Source organism: Dicentrarchus labrax, unplaced genomic scaffold (genome assembly GCF_905237075.1).
Source record: "Dicentrarchus labrax unplaced genomic scaffold, dlabrax2021, whole genome shotgun sequence".
Taxonomy (NCBI): domain Eukaryota; kingdom Metazoa; phylum Chordata; class Actinopteri; family Moronidae; genus Dicentrarchus; species Dicentrarchus labrax.
Genome location: NW_026136723.1, coordinates 10,261,233 through 10,277,598, shown reverse-complemented (window position 1 = coordinate 10,277,598; position 16,366 = coordinate 10,261,233). Strand labels below are relative to the sequence as shown.

At 40.5% G+C, this 16,366-nt stretch overlaps 2 protein-coding genes across 3 annotated transcripts in view; one reads left to right on the top strand and one right to left on the bottom strand.

Moving 5' to 3' along the window:
- Positions 1-2,267: 2,267 nt before the first annotated feature.
- On the top strand, positions 2,268-9,193 carry cfap90 (cilia and flagella associated protein 90). Its single transcript, XM_051390422.1, has 3 exons — positions 2,268-2,485; positions 3,720-3,836; positions 7,381-9,193. The coding sequence occupies exons 1-3, from the start codon at positions 2,369-2,371 to the stop codon at positions 7,555-7,557; spliced, it is 411 nt and encodes a 136-aa protein (XP_051246382.1). The 5' UTR covers positions 2,268-2,368; the 3' UTR covers positions 7,558-9,193.
- A 140-nt stretch (positions 9,194-9,333) lies between these two features.
- adcy2b (adenylate cyclase 2b (brain)) overlaps positions 9,334-16,366 on the bottom strand; it is a 45,550-nt gene continuing 38,517 nt past the window's right edge. For both annotated transcript variants that reach the window (XM_051390420.1, XM_051390421.1), the window contains exons 19-25: positions 15,819-15,903; positions 13,615-13,773; positions 12,520-12,666; positions 12,226-12,333; positions 10,584-10,698; positions 10,328-10,452; positions 9,334-10,246 (exon numbers count right to left, since the gene is read on the bottom strand). In XM_051390420.1, coding sequence (XP_051246380.1) covers positions 10,094-10,246; positions 10,328-10,452; positions 10,584-10,698; positions 12,226-12,333; positions 12,520-12,666; positions 13,615-13,773; positions 15,819-15,903 — 892 coding nt within the window. In that variant the 3' untranslated portion in view covers positions 9,334-10,093. The remainder of the gene's footprint in view (positions 10,247-10,327; positions 10,453-10,583; positions 10,699-12,225; positions 12,334-12,519; positions 12,667-13,614; positions 13,774-15,818; positions 15,904-16,366) is intronic.

Genomic DNA, 16,366 nt, shown 5'->3' with positions numbered 1-16,366 from the left:
GATTAGTGATTCAGTTTTATAACTATGACCTTTATCATACACTGATTTTTGTACAAGGAGTCTTTGCTATTGGTTGAAGCTGTGTGCCTGGCTTCATACTGGTGAGGACTTCTGGTCAGTAAAATATTCAGCCCTACTTTGAAAAATATAAAATGTGCAAAGAAGACAGCGTAACATTCAGTTTCATATTAAACATCAACTTAAGCAGTGGGGGGGATATACAGATGAGAACAGAGCTCAGTAACACTGGTACTTCCCTTTAATAACTGGGGACCACTGGATGGCCGACCCCTGCCCTCAGGTGGTTTCATTCTCACAGTGACTCCTGCCAAATAGCAATATATCCCTCTGAAATGTCAGCAGTAATTACTTCTGTGCTCTGAGACAACCTCTAAAATGAAAGAAAGCAGGTGGTGATCATGCTCCGTCTCCGTTTTGTAAAAATCTGTGCTCCCAAGCTCTCAGAGAGGTTCAGGGCTTTGTGGTTCTGTGTGTGTGTGTGTGTGTGTGTGTGTGTGGTCTGGACTAACTCACAGTGCAGTGAGTGGTGTCCTCTTATTGGCCACCCCCTGCTGCTTTGTTGTAATTATGTGGAAGAGAGAACAATAACAGCAGGTGGGACTGGCAGAAACTACACACACACACATAAATAAGGTGTATGTCACAGCTGTAATCTCCTAAATGGAAAAAGATAAGAGGTTAACTGACCCACTATGTGGACTATGTAAGTTTTCTGTCAGCTTTCTATCACTGTGCAAGACAGACACACACACACAGAGAAACGGTAGATTAAATTGAGATTGTGTGTGTGTGTGTGTGTGAGGGGGTGATAGAGACAGGCACATACATACACCTCACATACATAAGCCTCTAAAATTACTTTGTTCCAAAATTAAATACAAAATACGACACCTTTTTGCATTTTCATTTTGTGGTCACATCACCACACAATGCTATTCTCTATTTAGGTTTTTCAAAATATGATTTATCCCTAGAAGATTAAAGTAATAGTTCGACATTTTGGGAAATGGGCTTATTCGCTTCCTCGCCAAGACTTCGATAAGAAGATTGACAGTAGATTGATAAGCAAATAAGCACATTTCCCAAAATGTCACACAATTCCTTAAAGGATACAACATTATGGATATAAATTCGTTGTGCATGGGTTGCTTTGTAGCAACATTCCCTTTTTCCTCACTGGACTCAATTTGCCAAGATTAACTGGAGGTGCACCAGTTGTATATTTATAATGCTGAGGGACTGGGAGGGTATTTATACTTTAGATAAAGTCCCAGCAGTTGGACTTTGTTGTGACCCATAACCGAACCACATATTCTACACTGTGCTTGAGGCATCGTTAGTGTTATAAATTGATTCTGCTGCCAGGGTTGCACAGCAGATGCAGGGAGAGACATTCGCAGGACCTTGAAAGGGACAAATGTTATTAGCATAAAAGGAACATACCGGGACAACTGTGCAAGGATCACTTTATTTTGATGGTCCACTGACTGTCAGCAATCTCTACCAATAATTAAAAGTGTAGGCTATCAGCTGACAGCATTAGCATTCTACAACTATAATATAATACAAAATTAAATAATTATTTTATATGTGTTAGATCTGCTTAAATACACCCACTACTGACTAAACTGTCTAACTTTAGTTTAAGAGAAATATACATGAAGAACTTGGCATTGAGATATGTTTGAATTGACACTTGTGACATCCGGGGTAAGATACAGTACGAAACTGTCCCTTAAACCAGTTTCAAGCAAATTTGAATATAGGAATAATCTTATTGGCCTCTCCCAAGTTGCCGATTGAAGGAAATGGATGCTTTATCAATAGATGATAGCAGCAAGGCAATTGCGACAATTAACTTAATAATCCCCCCTGCAGCGCACCTCTGTTATTTTCCTGCAGCAAATACAGCTCTGCGCCTCCACAAAAATGGTGCATTAGTAATAATTCCCTGCTAGGTCATATAGTAAAGTGTGGCTTTTAGATAAATCAATTTGAATTTGATCATTTTGAATTTTTTTTTAAAAAAGAGCAAACTGAGAAACATAGAAATGTAGTCATACGATCGAAGCTGCCATTAGTTTGCTAATGTTCCCTCAAAATCTGCTAACAACGTATATCTGTTTCACACGTTAGTAAAATGTCATTAATATATTTTGTTAAGAGCATGGACATTCACGTTTAGCACTGAAGCTCCGAAGTACAGGCCAACCAAGGGCTCGTGAAGGCAGCATACCTGATATCAGTATCCTAGCAACCACAGACGCCAGCGCTGAGCTCCGCGTCGCTGGGGATTCACTTCCCTGAAGTTTTCCCACATTTACTGAGGGATATTTTAGCCAAGAAGATGGACGTATCACTCGAGGCACGAACCAAACCGCTTTCTACCTTGTCTTCGTTCAGTTACGTCCCACCACGACGGAAGGAACCAAAAGAAAGGTCATACTTTAACAAGGACTCAAAGGTATGGACGCTGTTGGAATTGGAGCTGTATGTTAGCTCGTTAACTGAAAATATTTAGTTACGTTAGACTCATCATGATACTGTGACAATATCACGACAGCAAATATGTTAAAAATGGTAAGACTGGGGCTCTGTGGTAGCTCTCCTGGTAGAGCTGGTTCCCCATGTACCATGCTGAGTCCTTGCTGCAGCGGCCGTGGGTTCGAATCCGACCTGTGGCCCTTTGCTGCGTGCCACCCCCCAGCTGCCCCTAGGCAAAAAAAAAAAAAAAAAAAAAAGCCACACAGACTCCACATACTGCTAAAACTATTTGCAGATGCATCTTCCAGCCAACACTAACACTGCAGCTAACTAAGTTAACTGTCTGATTTATGAGAGGAAGTCAGGGAGTAATCTTGAAATGCATATACAACAGTGTCCCCAGAATATACTGTTTACTGTGAATTATAACACAACAACAACTTTATCACTAGCATTAAAGAATGATTTATAGATGTTTTCCTTCACAGTAAACCCAATTATAAGTCAGGTTAGTTGAAAAGGAACTTTTTGTCACAACCTCTGACACAATATTGGTGGACCCAAATGCACGACTCTGGCACAGACCAAGTTGCAGGAAAAAACAATATTTATTTACAAAAGTCGCTCTCTAGGAGGATATCAAAATGCAAACAAAAGTCAAACTTCAATTGACACATGAAATAACCTGGACTACAACACTTAACGATACTCACTGAACAAGACGAAGTGAACAAGACAAAGGGAGACAAGGACTATTTATACCATGTGTAAGTGAGAACAGGTGAGAACAATCAGGGGCGGGGCAGACAATTACAAAGGCGGGAAAATCACACAAAGGGAGGAAGTCAGGATTTAAATAGTGAGGGAAAAGGTTAGTACAAAATAAAACAGGACAGAGTAAACATGAAACACTTAACATGTTTAGGTCTAAGGTCAAAGAGGGAATAATACATATTCACAAAATCAATATTGGAAGACATGAAAAGATGAAGCCACAAATACAATGTGAATACTCTTTCTCAGGATTAATGGAAATACCGCTGGTGACTGATCCACCACAGGACTGTTTGTTTTGCTGTAACTGGAACCAATCTTGGGAAGACATTGCTGTGATTGTTGGCTTTGGTTCTCCCTCCACCTCCTGCACCTCGCCCCTTCTGTTTGAGGGCAGGCTTTGAATGACAAACACCTGTTCACCCTCTCTCCGCTGGTAGGTCCCCGAAGTCTCCATGTATGACCAAGTGTTCCACCAGGACGAGGGTTACGACATGAGGCTACGCCGGGATGACAGAAAACACGATAAAGGAAGAGGACTGGACATAAACGAGGAGGTAATGACCACACTTTAGTTCCTAATGTATCTAATTTAAAACAGCTTTAGATTGCTGCTGAGCTCCATCTTGGGTTAAATGTGTGTATTTAACCTCTGCAAGATATTGGACTTTCATCAGACATGATCTACGATAAGATAAAGATAAACCTTTATTAATCCCCGGGGGACATTTAGTAATCCATACTCTGCACTGGATTTTATTTTTATATCCTGTCAGTTGTACTGTAGCATCTGAAAACAAAACAAAAAAATCACAACCAAAATGTAGTAAGGATCAACATAAACAAACCATTGCTGCTTGGCTTTACTCTAATTTGGTTCATTTGGTCAGTTTTACTTAATTCACCAATTCACCAAAAAACAACAACTGGTAATTCTAACACGATGAGTCGGAGAAAGGACAGACGCCTCCAGGAAAGTCGCTATAGTACAGTGATTATCAATCATATTTCACAGTTTGATATCTGAATATTCCGTTTTGATTAACGCTAACGTTACGCTACTGCTCTGCTTTCTGCTCAAGACTCGGCACTGTTGTCATAGCAACATGGAGCATCTCTAGCCAATTTCAGCTGCACAAGCTACAAAATAACTAATTAGGTCGTATTAAACACATAATAAGACTGTAGCGACATGCCTATAGGTAACAGTATACAGTGCTGTGTGTACGACTTCTTCATTTGGTTACAACAAAGACAAAAGTGCTTCAAATAGTAGAAAACCACAATGTTTACTACGTGTGATGCTCGGAGTAGCCATCTTGGTAACTGAACTCGGGGTCCTCTGAGTTCAGACGACTTGTGAGTCGTATATACGACCTCGGGGGCGTTCTATTTGCAACTTCTGGTTCGTAACTCGGGAAACCGACTCGCAGATTTAGTTCGGTGGACAAATAGAACGCCCCATAACAGTCTGATTCCCCTTGAAATCAATGAAACGAGGCAGTGGAAACATTACCGCTTTTGTCCACAGGGGGCACCATAATCAACACAAAATAGGTAGTATTACTCTTTATAGTGATTTATTGTTATAATCTGATTCATTACAACACACATACTTTGATTTCTCTCACTGACCCACCATTCAACCAATGGCACTACGCTACCAGGGATTACTTTCATATTATGCTCCCCACTGGAGGTAATGTATTGAAAATGACTGATTTCTTTTATCATTTTTTTCTGTGATGAAGTCAGGAGCAATGTTCCAATCTCAGAAATGAGGTAATATCAGGGCTCTCAGCCTTCATTTAGCTAAAGGTTGCTTTACATGTGGGCCAGAACAAGTGAACCTAGCACAGTTGCTTTACAGTCAGATATAATGAAAATTATAGTAGTTAAACTAATGCATTACAGTTCTGTACTTCTTTACCAGTTATGACGTCAATGGATATTGCCTTATAGCACTGACCACCTACACACTCGGCACACAGACCACAGGCCGTTGTGCATTATAAGCATTACCACTCTGGTCACGAATAACACCTTCATGTTTTCTAATCACAGAACTTTTCAGGCTACAGATGATACCAGCTGTATGGCTTATAGAATCTTTCATACATGTAAATGTCAGGATGTTATGAAAATGTGAGCATACATTTCAAAATGTTCCATATTTATAAGTCTGTTGACATATATCTCTAAGTTTCATGACATTTGTTTATGGCTCCTTTTGTAGTCGTTTCTTCCCCGTGGAGTAATTATTCATGTCAAGAAAACTAGCTCACAGTGAGTTTCTGGGTCAGTGAAAGCAGAGAGGCTGGTGAACAAAGCAGCCACACACACTGCTGAGCTTGTAATTACAGTTAGTTGAGTGGTTGGCTGACAGCTCCTGCTGAATTAGGACGTTTCTGTTCCGGAGTTCACATTTAAATATGAATTCAAAAACTATTTATTGTTTAAACTATTCAGAGGATCAGGGAAGTGTGTTATTTATTTATTTTTTTTGTTCCTGTTTCCACCAAGGCTTAGTATGCAAATATAAACCCACCAGTGAATCTGCCACAGCCAGAAGCAGGTACTGTCTGTTCTGCATATAGTCTGACCTCTCTGAAGTCAGAGGCTCCCAGTGTTCAAACGTCTGTAGACACACTGTTGCCCTGGAAATACTGAGCAGCACTTGTACTTCAGTTTTTGCTAATATAACATTAGGGAGTAGAGTTTAATTTGTTGGGATTATTTTGCCTATATTTTACCCTATGATATGTAGTGGCGATGAAGAGGCAAAATAAAACTTAAAGAGGAAGTAACAGTCATCTCTTTATCTCGGTTCTGGCGGGGAGTGAGTTCTTCCTCTACCGCAATGATTATGACTTTATAAAATCATGTTCTGAGGTATCAAAACTTACGTCTGAAAGTTGCAGTCGTTTTATATGCAATTTAAAGATCCCCTCCAGACATTTATTAAGACATATACAGAGTGTCTGCTTGGAACAATAATAGTGTGTCTGAAAACAGTATAATTTCCACATTAAAATCCTTTAAAAAGACATCTCCTCCTTCTACCTCATTACAAATTCCAGAATCTATGAATATGCAAATTCTGTTCATTTCTAAAGTTTTCCTGCTGGATGCAAGATGTCTCCTACTTCACTGGAAAGTCCGTTCTCAGTGGATGTGCACCGGAGGCTTCCAGTCTCTTCATCACACCAAGTTGAATGATTCTCAGAGATCACAGAGACATTTTACACTTTAAGCAGATGATTGTTAAAATATGCTTGTAGGGGCGCCCGGTTGGCTCAGTGGGTAGGGCTGTACACAGGCTGAGTCCTCGCTGCAGCGGCCCAGGGTTCGAATTTGACCTGCGGCCCTCTGCTGCGTGTCATCCCCTCTCTCTCTGCCCCCCTTTCCTGTCTGTCTTCAGCTGTCACTATCATAAAGGCAATAAAAGACCAAAAAAATACTGCTAATAGGACTCTACTATTACTCTGTAATTCGGACACATATCAAAAACTTCAAGGGTGATGTGGAAATGGTTTTGATCCCAAAGCAGGGGGTACATCCGCAGTTACGAGGGGGTACCTGAAAAGACTGTGGAATAACTCAGTTGTAGCTAATTAACTTTAATAAGTAAAAGCCAATATTGAATATTGTGTACTGTCTTAGCTACTAAATGTGAGCACATTTTTTTAATCTGAAGACGCTATGTCTTCAGCTCCAAGTGACCTAAACAAGCAGCTGCCTCATTATATCTGATCATTGAGATCTATAAAGAGTGATTATTGGCACAAACTTGTAAAGTCTAAAGCTGTGTAGACCACCTATAGCTTTTGCGTTTCATTTATTAACCACAGTCACAATATTGGTGAGAAAAATTGAAAATGGTTCTGGACCCCAGCTGATACCCCTTATATGGAATGCAGCCATCATTCATTTATGTTATCAGTAACACCTGTGCTTTCCACTGTACGTCAAAATGTCTTCTGTGCAGAAGATCTCTTAGGTATTTTTCCCAAATCGCTTATAACGGAGTGTCTTTTTTTTCTCTATTTTTAATATTCATTATTCTGAATCTCTCTGCCTTGTTGTCCTGCTCAACCTCAGGAGAAGACCAGAGTAGTTCCTGTGCGCTCCTCTTCAGAATACGGCCGCCATCCTGTTCCCATCCTGTACCAACCGGGTCGGCAATACTCACGTGTGGCTAGCCTAAAAGCTGAATACATGAAAAATGGGATCATCTGGAGTGTGGCAGAAGGCTACGGATCAGTGGCCCCTATTTGAAAGCCTGAAGTATCCCAGCATGAGATCAAAGTCTTCACGCTGTGAAAGCATTTATTAATAAACCAGTGTTGTAGTGTGTAGATCTCAGTTTACTTGATGGTAGTAGAAAACACTCCATCCGTCATGTTAAAGGTCCAGTGTGTATTATTTGAGGATCTCTTGGTAGAAATGGAATATAATATTCATAGGTATGTTTTCATTAGTGTATAATGTTTAACCGCTGTGTTTCTACAGTAGCCCAGAACGGACAAACACTGGCTCTAGATAGGGCCGTTTGGGTTTTTGTGAGTCACTGTAGTTTCTCCTGTAAGCTTTGAAGACTGAGCTGTATTCAAATGGTTGCAATCTGTAACCTAACCACTAGATGTCACTGAATCCTACACACTGGTCCTTTAATCAGAGGACATTTAATTACGATATATTAGTATCATATGCTGATAATTAATGAGACAAGTTGTTATTTTTTTGTTAAAAGACCTTAAAGAATAAATCAGAAAATATGAAGACAGTGACATTTTCCAGTAAGCTCAAGCTTCCTTTTTGTAGTTTGGGGCTGAAATCGCTCCATCAGTGTGAGCGCCTGTTAAAGGTTCGGGTGGTGCAGATGGTCTGTATATCAAAGAGTGTCTTCCAGTTATTGCAGCTCAATATTGCTCATGATACCAACAAGCTTTCTGCCTTCAGTATAATGGCTGTTTTTATTATGGGACTGAATGTCCTGGAGGATAGGCACAGTGTGAATTCTTAAACTGACAGGATTTCTCTGTTGAGCATGCCACTGACTACTGAAAGAGAAGAATTTACATAAAGTGTAGAAGTTACAAAGAAGTGCTTCAACCAAACCTACGATCATTCATTCTGAGCACATTCATACTCATATTTACCGCTATAGGTTGCCGGTGTTCGTTCTCCTCTCTGTTTGCTCTTATGCATTTGATTATTTTGTGTGAACAGTTCTTTTTGTGCATCTCTAACCTCTTTGATTCCCTAGTTCCTGGATTATTTTTGAGTATAACTTCTGAACGCACGCAACTGAGAACAACCTCCTACATAATAGGATGTGTTTGAGCGCAGGGATCTCTCATTTGCTTCCACCCTTGTACTCTGACAGAAATAGACCCTTTATTCTTAGAAATGTTACAGAATTTGAATGTATTTGGTGTCAGAACTGCAGTGTTTATTTAGGACGATCAGGAGCTAATACACAAGGTGGCGTTTCAAAAGTAGAAAGTCAAAAAATAGCAAAATGACAATGTTGTCATACAGATTAGTATTTGGTCACAAAAGCCTTTGGTTTCACACGTCAGTCAGCAGATTTATCCTCAGAGATTTCTGTGTAGTCCCGCAGTAAGGCTGAATGCATCACAGGGCATTTCACCTGGACAGCCCTTATTATTACCCCAGGTATTGGCAATACAAATAATTTCTGAATGTTCATATTTTATAAATATTTTAAAAGAAAAAATAAATCTATAAAATTATATAAAAGTATTAACAGTGACATTGGTATTTTTTTTATTAAAGGGTATGTTGGTAGATGTGATAAAGGCAGTGGAGCTACTGTAAGATAGACACCAGTGTTACCACTTCATTCTGCATGTTTGACGACTACAATAAATACATCTGCCAAATGAAACCCCGTATTGTCTCTAATCATTCAAACTAATGATCTTACTTTTGACTCTGTTGTGATCACATCCTGTGAATGTTTATACAGTGACGAGTATTTTCTTGTGCACTTAAAGCAGTAAAACAAACGTACAAAGACACAAGACGTTGATTTATATACAAATGTTTAATGAATAACAAAAGGGGATGGCAGTGAACATTTACACACAATGCTGTTGGTTTGGTTCCAGATGGATTATAAAAAAAGAAACCTCTACTTTCCTCTTGTATCCTGTGCCTGAGTCCTCCTACTCTTCAGCGGGACACAAACGCAGCTCTAAAGCTATAAATACAATTCACAGGTTTTGGCAAACTACCCATCACACTGGCGATTTGTTGGCATCCACTGCTCTATATGACAATAAACTATTGTAACATCCATTTGGAATTAGAATGGAACAAACCGGCTCACAGTTCCAACCAGGCAGATATAAAAAAGCACAGCTCGACAGGCAGCTCAGTTTGCTCAAGTGTAAGGCTCTGAAGCACTGCAACACTGGCATGAGAATTAGCTCCACACCACTACTATTGTACAGACGGGTGACTGCGGTCCTTGAGAGCTGCACTAATTTAGCAAACCTCTCTTTAGACAGGCACTCCTTTAGACAGTGAAGAGCAAAGTCCTTGCTACACTTGAGAAGTGAAAACCATCCAGGATGCAGTGTTGAAGGACTGTGGCGGTGCACCTCGGCCCTGCTCTACATTGTGTTGCTAAGGACGAAACTGGTTCTCGACAATTGTCTATCCATTGTACTGCTGGTTTCTGGTAATGGGTTTTAATTACGGAGCATGACAAAGCACTTCTACGGCCACTTTGTGTGTGTGGTTGTGTTCTCAAGTCTTGTTTTGTTCGGTTCGTGTGGCAGGCTCAAGGCATCACAGTCCCTTGTGACAGAGATCGGGTCATCTCTGTGTGGACAAAGAAGGTCCTCAGCTCTCCTTTGCCCTTGACGTTAATGATGCCGCGACATGAACACATGTACCCTAGTACTGATAAGATATGACTTGTCTCCTCTGTTACCTGTGTGGAAAGAAAGAAACATGAAGAATAAATCGTTTACTAGCACGCTGGGAGATGCTGTATGTTTGTAAGACATCCCACCTGTATTTTTCCCAGTACCCCAGTGGTCTCCATCCTACTGGCCACGTTCACACTGTTTCCCCAGATGTCATACTGGGGTTTCTGGGCCCCGATAACCCCTGCAATCACTGGCCCGTGGTTTATCCCTAGCAAAAAACACCAATCCACAAATGACGTTTCTGATTCTTTAGAATAATCACAGATCATCAGCTCTAACTTTTGCTCTTAAACAGGAGGAAATCACATATTGAAGAGAATAGTGAAGAAATGTTCTCACCAATTCTGAGTCTGAAGTCGTTGAAGGAGTGTTTGTTGATGACATCGAGCTTCCCCACAAGAGCAAAGGCAAACTCCACCATGGTGCCAATGTGCATGTACTGTCTGTCATGTTCCTGAGGGAAATACAGAGTGGGAGGAAATAAGTTAAAGGTGCAATCTGACCCATGTTTAGACCTTAATATGTCATTAACAGTAATAACAGGGGATGACTGTAAATACATCAGACCACTATCACCATGAATCTCAATTTCATGCAATAAAATATAATATAATAAGCCTCTATAATATAAATATATAATATTATTGCTTAAAACTTCCTCAATCAAGTTTTCACCCAAGAAGATAAACACTTTATATATTTGTAGCTCACTTTCATCCGGTTTTGTGCTGTAAATCAATATATTTTTGTTCTGTACAGCAATTGCCTGATGCTAAACCCTTCCTCCTAACAGAATTTAAAGTTTTTTGAACCAGTTAGCATTATTGAACTAACTAACTTCAGCTTATAAATCTGCCTGTGGCTGCTGTTACTTCAGCTGACAAAATGGAAGAATGAGAAACCTTCTTCTGTATGAAATAAAATACCCATTGCTACAATAACCACTAAAAAGTATAGCAGTAAATCTGCTGCTGTTATCAGTGTAAACTGCATTATGTGTGGTGTGCTAAACCATGACAGGCATAGCAACCGTAACTAATGGGGGGTGGGGTTTAATGAATGGTCAATTAAGAAGATCTCTTACCAATCAGGGGGATTTCCTTTTTAGAACAATGTGCTGCTACATTTCTGAGTGATGATCTCATTTGCTTGCAAAGATGCATTCAAATGAGTGTAGTAATGAATCACTGATGCGTGTTATATTATGTGTAGCACATTTTAAGGAGCAACCCACACAAAGCTTCCAAATGTATTTGGACAGCAATAAATACTTTGATGCTTAAGCTTCATCCTGTTTTGTGACCATAAATGAAAAATGACAAGTTGATTGAATATGAGCTCAGCAGGCCAAAACTGTTTTGGCACTTTGAAATGGGGTGAAGAGGGTCTTGTTCTTTGTCTGCTCTTCTATTGTCAAATATGAGCTCTAAGGAAAGCTGGACAGTAGGATCATTAACCTCTTAGTCAGTGTGTTACTTTGTCCAGTGTGGAGGAAACACTGGAGATCCCCTCTACACTACACACACATACACATTGTCTGCTTGGAACAATCATTTTTTTGTCTGATATATTTTTTCTACCAAAAATTTTAAATTTCCACATTAGAATCCTTATAAAGGTATCTACTCCTTTTGCCTCATTATAAATTATGTATGCTAATTCTGTTCATTTCTAAAGTTTTTGTACTGGAAAACATCTCTGTAAGATCCATTCTCAGTGTGTGTGCACTGGGGGCTTCAGGTTTCTACACATAAGTTAGAAATTGGACTGACTTCCAAACTAGTTGTAATGTCATAAATCATACTCGTATGCCCCAAACCTTAAATTTTCAGTGAGCACAGAGAAACTTTCCACTCTCAGCAGATGAATGTGAAAACATCCTTCTGGTGTCAAACTCTGCCGTGTCCGTGTATATCTACTCTCTGTGTGACGTGTTGAGGTAATGCATTGTGTCTGTGTGTGCATGTGTGTAAAAGCGTGCCTGTGCGCACTCTGGTCCTGGTGTCACGTTGAGTCCAGTTGCAGCCATGTAGGTGCTACCGATGGTCTTTATCTTCTCCACTCCGCTGAACTTAGGTTTGGACAGCAGCTGAGGAGACATGAATAATACAGTACATAACACACACAGGAGGAGGAATAACACCACCTCTCTGCCAAACACTAATACATTTCCCTGCTACTTTAGAGCATAAGCATCCGGTGTGGCTGCTTCTCAAAAACATTTTTTTTCCCACATTGTCAGACAGCCGGAATTATCAATGTGAGAGGAGTTTACCTCATCAAAGTCTGCTATGATCTCGTTGAGAAGACGGAGGCACTCCAGTCCTTCCTTATTGACATCAGACTCAGTATAAAACTCTTTGAAGTCTGGGATGGAAGCGAACATCACACACACCGACTCGTATGACTGATGATAAAGGTCCTGATAACAAGCAAGAAGAAGATAACAGCTGGATGTGATGTATTGATCGAGCACTGGTGAAGGAAAGTTAAAGACGAATGTTTCTGTGGTTTCAACGAGGAGGATAAACCACAGAGAGAAGATATATGAGCTGAATACTGAGCGCTGCACAATGACACTGACTCTTTAAATAAATAAAATGAAACTTTAATCATCTCTGTAAGCACACTGGGTCACTGCAGTAGCAAAATAGTAACAGCATTCATCAGGGGAAAGACAGAGAGTAAGATGGATGTGAGAATAGAGGAAATGAGGGTACGAAGTGCAACCAAAAATTTACAGCGCAGGAATGAATTAAGGAGAAATAGAGGAATAGAAAGTATGTTAGGCAAGTAGGCTACATCAATTACAGCTTTTATGCAGGGACAGCGTGCAACAGCAGCAGAGCATGAAGAGTGAAACAAAGAAAATGTGATTATTAAATTATACTGGGAAAGAAAATTTGCAATGCAGATGGTTAAATGAGAAGGTCAATACCACTGTGTTATCTGTAAGATAAATATGAAGCTACCGCCAGAAGCCTGTTAGCTTAGCTTAGTACAAAGACTGGAAACAGGGGGAAACAGCTAGCCTTTCTCTCTTAAAAGGTAACAAAATCCACCTGCTGGTGCCTCTAAGGCTCACAAATGAATTAACACAGTAAACCTGGTTTGTTTAATCAATACAAAAATCAAAGTGGAATAATGACTGGGGGCTTAAGTGTCGACTGTATTTTCTTTGGCTAGGCAAGCTGTTTCCTCCTGAACCACTCTATGTATATCCTCAGCTAAGCTAATCCGCTTCTGGCTCCAGCTACATATTTCCATGGTAACTGTTCCTTTAACTAATAGATATAAATAAAACATGAAAGATAAGTACCACAACTTAACATAAATATTTTAAAACAGTCATCTTTTCTTGGGAATTTACCTCATTTTTCCAGTTGCGTCCCAGGAAGTGTTCGGCGACGTGAGCAGGCAAGACGTTCTCCAGCAGAACCCGGTTGAGGTTCTCCATGGTTTCAATCTCCTCACACTCCCTCTTGAACTTGTCCCTCCACAGGAAGTCCAACCTACAGTAATATTCATTCTGTTACAGGAGGACACAGAGTAAAGAGACACCTGCGTCATTCACACCCAGCACTCTGCTCCAAAGCGACAGGCCACAGAAGAAACCTACACCAAAATCAAGAAAAGAAACCGGAAAGCAGTCATTTCTAACCGACAGTTAAACTCTGGTATACGCACTGGAGGCTGATCGGAGGAGCCACAAATGTATCTTGAGTCAGCCCCCTATACAGTAGTCCTCCAGCTACAGACATCGGTCCAATGATTTGAGAGCGTTTCTTAGAGATAGGCCGCCTGCATTCTGTTCTCATCACTGCCGCCAAATGGAAACTGGACAGGATATCTGGGAAAACGTAACCAACTGAAACTAAAGGTCTTGCTTGGTATTCATAGAAAATTAATGTCCCAATAAGACGACAATGAAATGAGAAGCTCTGCTCTCACTGCTCAAGGAAATAGTAAGCAGGCAGGAGTGTTTTGCATAAAAGATGCACTTCGTTTTTTTTTTTTATGTTTTGGTTATTAATGCTTGAGGGAGCTTTCTATCTACATCCCAGGAGTGTGTGCATCAGACGGGATCCCCTGAACACAAAATCAGTATGCTCTTGTACACAAGCTCCAGGCTACCGGTGGGCTAGCCATTTGCAGTGTGTGTATGGATGTGTGTGGGAGCGTTTTTAGTCTGCTGTGAGATATATTTCATGCGTGTAGTTAACAGTCTGCATGATGTATGTGTGCACTGACTACTTTTCCCCTTGAGATTAAAGTATGGTGCCAAGTTAGAAGGCTCCAACAGTGTAGGTAGCCTGAGGCTGAAATAGAAATATAGGCTATCCTCCAGCTCTCTAAGGACAGTTAGTTTGGACCATTTGTGCATGTATACATATGTGTATGTACAGTTAAAGTACTTGCTTCTGTGGAGCTCCAGTACCTCCAGGAATCTAGAAAGTAGGCCAGAAGAAACGAAGCTCATTCCAGATGCCGTTGAGAAACCAGCTAACAAGCCTGTAAATGAGGTTTGCTCCATCGTGCATCTGTTCTTGAGGGATGAATTACAGATGCCTCCGTTCTCCTAACCTGCTTTCTACTCCCTCTGACTAAATAGTTAGAAATGGGCTCATTAGGGTTGACGATGAACATTTTTGCAAGGCAAATTCGTTAACAGCAGACTAAAAGCATGTAAAATGGTTTCTCCTGGGCCTCGTGCCCTCGTATCCGGCACAGATTTACGTACTTCTGCATCAAGGGCCTCGGATGACGCCACTTTTAACACCTTTTGACCCGATTCCAGACAACTGATGAAGCATTTTACGGCTCTAATTTATACCCAAACAGCATCCGGAAGGACAAACCCAATTAATCCTGAAAGACCTCGATAAGAGCGCAGCCCATAATAAGATATGACAGTAACAAAGAGTTTACCACAGCAAAGTTGTGTTTTCTAAACAAATTATCTCCTCCGTTCTGGTGGCAGTGACCCAGAATGAGAACAACACATGGCGCTGTTTGGACCAACTGTGGCTCTCGGGAGAGAGTGTTTTGGGCACAGAGCCTCTTGGGGGAGATACTGTCCAGAACATCTGCTTTGGGGTCAGAGCTGATGGATGGTACCTCAAAAAAGATAAAACACGAACACCAAATCTGTGTCAGCTGAGTTTAGCTCTCATATAAAGTGAGGGTGGTGGACACAGAGGAGATGGAGGCAGTGGGCCAGGCTTACTGCTCCAATGCTACAAAAATGTTCATCGTAACGAGTATTTTGATCTGTAAGCACATCGAGCCAAATCCTTGAAGACAGGTTCACTTGCTTCCAAATTTGTCTCTGGAGTGAAGATCATTTCAAATCCACTGATATCAAGTCTCATGAAAACATCTTCCTCAAGCAGAGATTATTCTGTAAAACAAGATTCTGTGACAGCGCTGAATGGTCTAATAAGATGAGGATAGTAACTGTACCACAGTAAAGTTATAACTGATATCAAAAATATGTACTATAATTATATACCACTGTCACATAGTGATGACTAATTGTGTTATCGTGGTGTCCAGTTTCAGAAGACTACTGACCTGCCTGGCTAATACCAGCAATGTGATGAAGAAGATGAAAAGAGACACAGAACCCATCGTCTTTAGATCCTTCAGCACTCCTGGTCTGCACAGAGAGAGAGAGAGAGAGAGAGAGAGAGAGAGAGAAAAGAGAGAGAGAGAGAGAGAGAGAGAGAATACATGTATCACAGTGTTAATTGTCTGGTGTGAGATCAGTTCTCGTTGCTAAGGTTGGATGTTTGATCTTACTGTGCAGAGTTTGACACTAGAAGGATGTTTTCACATTCATCTGCTGAAAGTCGAAAGCTTTTTTCAGCCTTATCTTTAAATGAACCTGCTGTTTTTTACATGTTGTGCGCTTTAACTATTACAGTACCTATGTACTTGTTACATTACTGCCAACTATGTAATTTTCCATCCATCCCGACAGCCTTTTGTTCCAGTCCTCATTATGAAAAACAATTTCAGCTTCAAGAGAACATTTTCATCTGATTTAATTTCTGACAATTACTGCACTGTGTGGTAGTTTTAAAGGCTGAGCACCATTAACATGCAGAAATATATACATT